Raw genomic sequence first — 9827 nt, 5'->3', positions numbered from 1 at the left:
CCACAGAAAACATTGGTTTTTGTTTGGAATTGGAATAAAAAAATAAGGCCCAAAGCCTTTCCTCCATAAAGGATGCTGTATGAAGGGTACAGCCTCCCTTGCCCTGTGGGACAAACATCCAGGTTTAAGTTACACTCCCCATTTTTTGAAATCCTCTCAAGAAACTAATTGGCGGCTCCAAGTTCAACTACTGCTTTGTATGTCGCTGGATGCCTCAAAGAACCTCATTTTACTCAGCCAGAGCTGGTACTGCAGTCGCAGGATTGTCCTGAGGTCTAACGCATGAAGTTTTTAAATGCAATGGGGGAAAGGATGTGGAGAGGCTCTGAAAACCTTTAGCAAGGAATCCCAGTGCGTGAAGGAGTTAAGTTCTGCAGCATACCTTTCACTTCTTCTGCCAGTTTCTTTCTCCTGACTTGTCAAACGTAACATGGGCCTAGCATCGATTTATGGCAGCGAGCCCTTCATGGCTGTTCTGGATCGGTGCCCTCGTCACACGCAAATGGCTCTTTTCGACGTTTTTCCCTCAGAAGCAGGTGGCAGCAGACTTCAAACAAACCCACACCCGTGTCTGTGCTGCTTCTAAAGGGTGTGTTTTACTCATGGAAATACGTCTGAGCCCTCCATTTCGTTTTCAAAATTTGCTAAGCTCCCCACCCCCTGGGTTGACTGCAAAGTGACTCAGCAAGGCAAGCAAAGGGATTAAATAGCAGCTAGAGGTTTTTTGAAATGAATGGAGAAGTTTAGTGGTTCTGAAAGTATTTTCCTCTAACAAACATTTCAAAAACTTTAATAAAAATAATTACAGTGGAGTCTATTAACAAACAAAATTCAGGGCTAGAGTAAATCTTAGAGAATAAGGAGGAGCACTTAAATGCTACAAAACAAATGTATTATCACCTTTCTAAACCTCCTTAAGTTTCTCTTTTCCTCTATTAGAAAAGAAAAAATCAGTGGCCGGGCTGCTGTAATTAAAACAAGGTTCAAGTTTTAGTTTTAGTATGGTGTACGTATCTAGAGAGAGGTGATGAGAAAGCTTCACAGAAAAGATTGAAGACAGAGACATTGTCACCAATGCTGGTGTACAACCTCGGGTCCAACTCAGACTCAACTCTCTTTGCTTGATACTTCTGTGCGTGATAAAGTCCTGGGATATTGATTCTGTTTCTGGGACTCATGTAATTGGAGGTCAAACATAAGGTCCCTAAGTAACAACTGGCTGAAGATCTAGCCCTCAGACTCCTCAGGAGAGCTCTCACATACATGTCACAGATCCAAACCCCTCCTTGCTTGTTCTATCTCATGCCTCCCATGCTTTACACTGGTTTCTGTGCAGCTGCTATATTCAGGAGAGAAGCATCAGAGCTGTCCCATTTCATGCTGCACAACAAGCGAGGGATTTGGGTGCTCTCCAGGAATGAGAGGGATGTTGATTCCAAACTCCTTTGGCCCAGAACCCAGTTTTCCCACTTCCCACAAAAGCGCTCGAAGCCCTTTACTCACCTACTTTCAGAACTGGGTCGTCTGAATGTCAAATGCAGAGCGCGCTGCCTACTAGTGCCAGTATTCAAACACCTCTTTTTGCAGTTTTCCCAAGCACAGTGCAGCTCGGCACAGAATAAGACTCACTCTATGAAGGCAAGCCCCTCTGTATGAAGTGTTTAAGGCCCAACAGCAGATGTGCTGACCAAACCAGCCCAGGTGAGCATCCCTTGATGCACTGTGATACTCAAGTCAGCTCTACAACTGGGGTGTATATGGAACCAGTACTGCCACCCACCACGATCCCATTCACTGCAACGCTTACAGGTCAGCCATTAAACTAAGCAATTGGAGGACCGAAGCATCACGAGTCCTGGTGTGGAAATCCTGGGTGGTATTTGTAAAATGTAAGTGCCATTTCTGGCGTGGCAGTTCAGACAAGTCAAAATCTCATCATCTTTTCCTTCCTCCTTGGAGGAAGGCAGGCAGAAGAAACACACAGAAGACAGAAGTCAGTACATCAAATGCCTTTTATTGATGTATTCGCTCACTTGTGACCCTCTGTCATTTACTTTAACTGCACAGACCAAAATTAGTGATTGATTTTAGTTTTTACAAGTTACAACTTCTATAGCTTTTCCATTATTGCTCAGTGAAGATAAAATCATGGATAAGTCTCTAGGTGGACTCAAAGACAGGAAGCAACTTCATACTAATCCTCATGCAAACTACTGACTGATTACTTGAGACGGAGGCTGAGTGTAATTTGAGGAAAAAGTTCATTCTTAAGAGTATGTTAATCTAATAACAAGCTAATTCATAACCCTTTCACAACTAATGTAATTCTCACATATTAGATAATAATTACAGGCATATTAAGCAATATTAACATTATTAAACAACAATGAACAGCCTTCTGAATATATACTACGGTAACACAAACTCTGAATAATTTAAGTGCGTTACCTAGTAAAAGCATAATTTTCCAATACAATTTTCCTAAGCTTCTAGATTTTTATTTTTTTTTCTTACAGCTCTAGTGTATTCGAACAGAATAAACCTAACATCCACATTTACAAAAGAATTTATGCCTGATCCACAAACTCCAGGGACACTTACAATTTCAAATCTTTTTATAATATACTAACAAATTATGCCCATAAAGAAGATATTATAGTGTGGTATTACCGCCAAAGCTAATTTCTAACTCGTGCAGTGAGCTTTCCAGGAGACTAAAAGGCATTGTTGCTGCTATTCTCTATTTCTTGCTATTTCACGAGCATACGCTAACGTGCAGACTTGACTGCCACTAAGCATACGTTTTATATGGGGAATATAATTATTAATAAAAGCATCCATCTTAGGTATATAACTGATTCAATATGAATGACTGCTCATCTCCCCCTTGATGCATGCAAATAACTAATGGCCACACCGCTGTGCAAACGATCTTCCTAACCTACACTGTTACTGGTCCCAACCTTAAGAGATCTGCACACTTCAACTGATAAAAGGATTGCTACAGAACAACTGCACTAAAAAAATCTTTCTAGGAAAATAAAATTATAAAAATAACTTAAAGCATGAAGTTCCAGGTTATGTACATGCAAATTACTCAAGTATTCCTTTTTCTTACAAAAAACCACCAGAGTAGCAACAAAAACAATGGATTATATATATATATATATATACATACATATATATATGAATTTTGCTTCAAAGATTTAATCAACAGCTTTGAAAAAATATATTTAATATTCTAAAATGATTTATGAGCTGCAAAAGACTTCAGACATTCAAAGCATATCAGCTGTATTAAAATGAAACAGTATCAGTGTGTATTGATGATAGGCTGAGAAAAAGAGTGAAAGAACAGGGTAAAAGAGCAAATAAAAATATTGGTGAGGTCATAAGAGACACTGGTTCAACATCTGGTCAAAAGGATTATGCATGGCAAAGAAAAGGCTTCTCTCTCCTTTACTCTTTTTCAAAGAAATTGCATATTGTCAAGGTCCATTTCCATTAGAGGAATACATCAAAATAATTTTTAATCTATATTCTATTTTCTGGCCTATAGAAGGCATTCAAAGACACAGGAAAGACTCGACTTTTGCCAAACAGATTAAACAAAACTGCATTCCTACATATTTTAAGCATATAGTTATACATCAAAATTCAAAACAGAAAAATAACTCAATTTAAATACTCAAAGACAGAATTATGCATTCAAATAAATCTGGGTGAAGCAAGACTATGAGAGAAGTGCCTGAACTTGATGAGGCGATCTGTGTAGTATGGTTTCTGGATCCTTATACTTATTTGAAGGATCCATCACAGCTGCATATATCTCACTGTAAGCTCTGCAGACCAGTTCTGTCGACTGCTTTATTATCTGCTCTCTAAAAAATAAAAATAAAACAAACATCCACATAATTTGCAAATTGTAGGGAATGTAACAGTACTACATGCAAGGAATTCACAGTATATAATACAAATATACGTTAAAAATTCAGCGTCAGTTACATTAAAAGCTATTTTGCTTCAAATATGAAAAAACGTTTTACAATGAAAGACTTTCATCTGTTTGTATTGTACACACATGAACTCAGATATATGATCTTGATAAACAAGAAGCTTTTTTTTTTATTTCTGCAATCGTGAAAAAAATGTAGAAGGAAACAACTACAGAAGGTTAATTTAGTTTTTAATTTGCATATATTAGTTGTTCACCTGCACTCCCGCAATTTTTAAGACTGATATTCTTAGTAATCTACTTTCTACTTTTTGTCATTTCTTGCTGACCTTTGTAGTTGTTTTTGTTCCTCCCTCCCTCCCTCCCCATCTACCAGCAAATATATTCTATTTGCTTTATCTTGACAACACCTATTCCATAATCTCTCAGAGGAAGAGCTGAAAGAGATAGTGGTGAGAGATTTAAAACCTACTACAGGCTTTTACCAGCAATGCTATGAAACCTGTATCGGTTTGCTTTTGTCGGATCTAAACAAGTAACAATGCATGTAGATTGCATGCTAAAATTAACAGGGAAGTTTAATACTTTTTGAAGAAAAACAAATATTTTTATTTTATGTTACCTGTTGAATGTTTGCTTAAATCACCATGGCAATGTGTTTACAGTTCCACCTGCATTTTTATCTAACAAAACGGTAACTACAACTATTTTACAGCCAAGCCCATGCATGTGGAACACCAGGAGAAGCTAAGGAAACTGAGGTAAACATGAATCCAGATTCATCAGCCCTGCTGAACTACGCAGCCAAGGAACAAAGTCACCAGAACTTCATCCACTGAAATCAGGGCTAAATTTACCAGCTCTGACCACAGTGAGTGTGGACTGAAAAGTTAAAGGAGTCTCGAATACCAAGTGTGTAGAGCCTTGTATTTTCAGGAAATATTAGCAAATGGAAGCTATGAGAAAGAAGATGAAGAGACAAATACTGCACTTGATTCTGATGCAAAGTATCCACTTTTTCAATAAACATGATCAACTGCCCCTATTACTAGGTTATTTGAATACCTGAAAAACAGACTGTCCTTATAATAGCAAATCTAGGAAGACTGTTATAATGTATTCAGCATTTTCAGGTAAACAACTGTCTCTGAACTCCGTCTAGGATCACTAAGCTACTGTAACGTGACAACCCTTTAAGAAAGTAAGTATCGCACACAGAATTTGCATAAGACTAACTGTATTTCACAAAATAATCCTAAATTAAAAGAAAAAGTTTATTAAAATATTCCATAGGACTGAACAGCATCAAACGAGTCTCTCCATCAACTAATGTCAAAGTCATTAATCAGTACATGAGGATTTCAGTTGCCATAACAACGTGATACATTTTATCACTAACACAAATGGCAGCACTCTCTAAAAATAGTAATTCCAGCATTCAGTTTCTGTGATCCAACGCAAACAAAAAGAGCTTTACAAGACCAACAACCACGTAAACAAATAGCTTAAAACTTCGTTTTAAATGAATAAAGGAATTTGAAAAGCAAATATTGGAGGGAATGCTCTTCATGGTCATAAAGCTTAAATTATTTTGCCACTGAGTATATAACATTCCCTTAACAAAAGCATGTGGTCTGGTTTTGAGAATTGAACTGTCGGGTTCCAGCTCAACAACTGGAACAGGAGATTATAATTATGTGACTTCAATGAAGAAGTCTTCAAAATGGATCACCAGTATCTGCAAAACTATCTTGAAAATTTGAGCTACTAAAGTCATTAAAATGATAGCACTGGTTAAATGTTTTTCTTGAATTTTGAGAAACTTCAGAGTTTTGCAGGTTTATTTACTACAGAAAATACTGAATACTGAATCCTACAAGCATCCATCTACGTAAATATGTATCTTCAAAAGTTTTTGTTATTAATTCTGTGCAGAAGCTAACCTGTAACATTGTTACAGGAGGTTAATAAACTCCTTTGTAGGCTGAGCTGTAGCAGCTATAGCAATCATCCTCACATAAGCTCCTCACTCACCTCTCAGCTGCCCACTGTTACAAGATAGCCCAATTTAAACCAAATTCACGTTAAGAGGGGTTTAAAAAGCTCATAAAGGGGATAAGTCTAATAGTGGGAGTGCATACGTGACCAGCTTATCTTGGTTCATCTGATAGAAAGAAATGATTAAGTCAAGGTAATTTTACCGTGTGCCTGAGTCTTTATGGTAGCATAAAATCTGCCTCTATAAGATAGGTTTTGTGTTAGCAATGTAAAAACAGAGGCTTTCCAAATTCACCTACTATGATTGTTAATTGGACCTAAATTAAAAAAATACATATCAAGAGCCAAAATACAGGTTTAAGAGCTTGACACCCAGAAGTGGAAGTTCCAGTGCGTCTATTACATTACTGCTCAAGCTGCCCTGTTTGAGCTGTACCAGTACAGGGCAACTCTTACACGACAGGGTCAGCTCTGCTGGCTGAGCTGTGAGAACAGTGACCCGAGCAGAGAGACCCAACAAACCGATGGAAAGAACCAACAGGCCAAGCCATGCACTAGGCATGCGGCAGGAAACTGGAAGTCTCTGCATGAGGAGAACGTGAGCAGCAAGTTTGCAGCAGTAAGTATTTTTTTTCCCTTGACATATGTCACTTTTTTTAATCACAAGTTGCCATAATGCAACCCCATTTGGAGAACAGGTAGCAGTAATGAGAATCCAAATGTTAAGAATGTTACACCAAAATGTGACGTGCTAGTCGCAATTTCTCGGATGTTCTGTAACCTGCATTCTTGACAAAAATACAAAAAATAATGTCAAGAAAACTTTTGGATCAGTGCAGCATATAATTCTCTGAATTTAAATACTACAAATTGCCTTCATATGGTTCACATTTAATTGGAAATAAATTCTTGGCATTTTCTCTAGCCTTACAGTTCAGTTGGCCCTTATTTGTCTTATTATACAATATATTCATGAAACAAGAGAAGAGATAAATAATACAGTTCTTACTTTTACACGTTTTTTAGTGATTTTTTCCTTTGAACCGTAGAAGTAATTTCAGCACAATATTCAATGGCACAATGTCAATACTTCATAGTACAGACAACAAATTTGATAATTTTAGACTTGATGGAGCAATGGAGATAAAAGAAATCTTGAGTAGAGAATTAAATATTTCATCTATCTTTGGAATGCTTACAAAATAGTTCTAAAACAATTTACAACTAAATTGACAAAGAATGCTGACGCAGCATAACACGTTCAAAATAGGTAATTCATTTCGACAGTCTTAAGTCAAGAGTAACTACTTCAGAAAGTTACAAAATTACATATTCCTGTTTGTTCAAAAAGAGGACAGTCAAAACTAAATTGAATTGTGAACTGAAGTACAATGCAAATGTGATTACAGCTGATAACTTGAATTCTCATCACGATCCGCTAAAACCTAATCAAATTCATCTTTCTGATTATTATACAGGCATAATAGAAATTCAAAGTTAAGATACTTACTTCACAGTGGCACTCAGAAGGAAATTCAGCTGGGACATTAACAGACTATCTGGAGCAGACAGATAGCGATCAAACTGAGCCTAGGGGTGGGAAAAAGAATATGAGATCAACATACAAAGAACTTGCTGTTACATGTGGATAGATAAAAATACAGATCTCTGAAAAAGGACTACTTTAAAATGGCGTCTTCTTACTTGATACAGTTTTCTATTTTTATGTATTTAAAACTGAAGGTAACATAATATACAGATGTTTAAAGAGGAGCTTAATACAATATCAAAAGCAAACATCTGATTTCAGCACCTGTCACCAACATTTCAAGTTTCTGACTCTGGGAAGTACAGATTGAGGAGCAAACAAATGAGAAAACAGTTTCTACAACTACCCAAGTTTTCTATATAGCTGGTACATGTTGAAGATCACCACTGAAGATCAGACCTACTCTGTTCAGTGGAATCACAGAATCCCTTAGGTTGGAAAAGACCTTTAAAATCTAGTCTGTCCAAGTTAGACATATTACTTTCATATTTTTTACATGAAGCCACTGCTTAATAATCTAGTGAGCAGTTATGCTGGGAGAAACGAGACCAACTGACCTAGTTCAGGCTGCATGAACTGCTTCTAGGCTTACTTCTCCCGCCCCACATAACAGTGGAAAATACCACAGCACTCTGATTTCTGTTAAGCTGGGAGGCAGTGAACCTACCTGTAAGTATTCCCTCCCTCCTATGGTTTAAATTCTAAGCAGAACACATTGACAGATGGGATTTATGTGGATTTGATTTCAGCATACTGGGTTCCATTCTGGTTCAAGTGTGTTCACACAAGCATACATTAAACAAAGTTACGAAGAAAAGAAAAGTTGGATTCTTTTCTAACTTTTCAAGTAGAATTATTATGTATGACTATACATCTGTAATATATATGCAATTTAAAAAAATGGTCTCCAAGCTGCAGTCTTTAGATTTCTTGTAGATCAACAAGGCTGTAATAAGGTGAAGATATTTTAAAGGCAAAATGTATAAATATTGGAAAGAATGCATGCTGATCTGAGTAAACCACTGAGTGCTCTGTGCCAGAGCTCTGTTCTTCCAAGGAGCTTAGGATACCTTTGGTTTGGAGCTTTAGTGGAGGAAAACAGGCTATACTGACACGACAAGGGATTCAACATACAATTTTTACGAAGACCCACTTCTTAATAAAAAAATACATAAACAGCCTTTCCTCTCCCTGAAATTCAAGCCACTGTGTGGTGTCTAGATTTATACTAGAACTTTTTCATGGTGTACGTGTGCACTGCTGGCTGAGCGGCCCTTATTTACAGCTAAATTTTCAGAATAAAGCAAAACTTGGCTAAGCAAGAAGAGTGACAGATCATACGCTACTGTCTACTGAACTGTGATATTGCAATCTCTATGCAAAGTACCCTTCACACACATTAAGAAAAAACAACAGCTAATAATCTGTTTTAAAATATATTGCAGCTTTCAGCTTAAAGAAATATACATTTAACTGTGGCATATGCCCAGCACCTAACTTCTTGGTTTAGCTGAAATACTTGCATAAAATCAAAGCCTTAGGACCAAAATTATAAATGATAGCAGAACCTATATTTCAAAGCATTCAGGCAAAAATAAATTTTGATGATTAAAACTAATTAGAGCTAAGTATTTGCTTTTAGCAATTTAAGATGACTCATGGGATAACGTTCTTACAAATAAAGTCCTGCTTCTTAAGACTTAGAAATTAATATTCTATTACTACCAGCTCATACATAATTTATGAATTTATTACTTCAAGTGGTCAAATTACTACAAATGAAGAAAGTATTCCCAGACATGTAATTTAGCTATTCTTGAAGAGTACGGCTTGTTAGATGAATGTCTACTACATAACACAATTAACAGAATTCTTTCCCATGTCACAGCTACACTGCTACATTATGAAATTGTAAAATGCTTACCATCGCTACCTTCAGGGACACGGAATCCAAACTTGGCAAATTTGAAAGAGGACCCTAAGAATCAGTAATCAAAAGGGGGAAAAAAAGAAGTCAATCTAGCATAAGGAAAAAGACAAAAAACTATAAATTCTACAGTCAGTTCAGTACTAAATCATTACTGGGTCCTGCTACAAGATATTACATTTTTGGAAACTGAATCACCACACCAATACTGGAAGTGCTGTAACAGTTCATTTGTATTCCACCACTCCCTTGAATCAAAGACTTGGAATACTGACTTTTTCATGTGTGCTTTCAAGTTCTTTTCTTCCTTTTTCACCATTAGATGACAAAAATGCAGGAAAATGCTTTCTACAAGGTCTGTAATGAAAACTAAACTGGCAACTGTTCAAATCCCCTTG

The 9827-nt window shown here is 36.8% G+C and overlaps 1 protein-coding gene across 1 annotated transcript in view; it reads right to left on the bottom strand.

Annotated features, from left to right (window-relative positions):
• Nucleotides 1-2007: 2007 nt before the first annotated feature.
• Nucleotides 2008-9827, bottom strand: part of COG6 (component of oligomeric golgi complex 6) — a 52531-nt gene continuing 44711 nt past the window's right edge. Inside the window, exons 17-19 of the mRNA XM_082752019.1 lie at nucleotides 9427-9480; nucleotides 7464-7543; nucleotides 2008-3881 (exon numbers count right to left, since the gene is read on the bottom strand). Coding sequence (XP_082608145.1) covers nucleotides 3734-3881; nucleotides 7464-7543; nucleotides 9427-9480 — 282 coding nt within the window. The 3' untranslated portion in view covers nucleotides 2008-3733. The remainder of the gene's footprint in view (nucleotides 3882-7463; nucleotides 7544-9426; nucleotides 9481-9827) is intronic.

This window comes from Aythya marila (genome assembly GCF_965140915.1).
Source record: "Aythya marila genome assembly, chromosome: 1".
Lineage (NCBI taxonomy): Eukaryota > Metazoa > Chordata > Aves > Anseriformes > Anatidae > Aythya > Aythya marila.
Note: the sequence above shows the minus strand (reverse complement) of the source record. Positions and strands in the feature narration are given on the sequence as shown.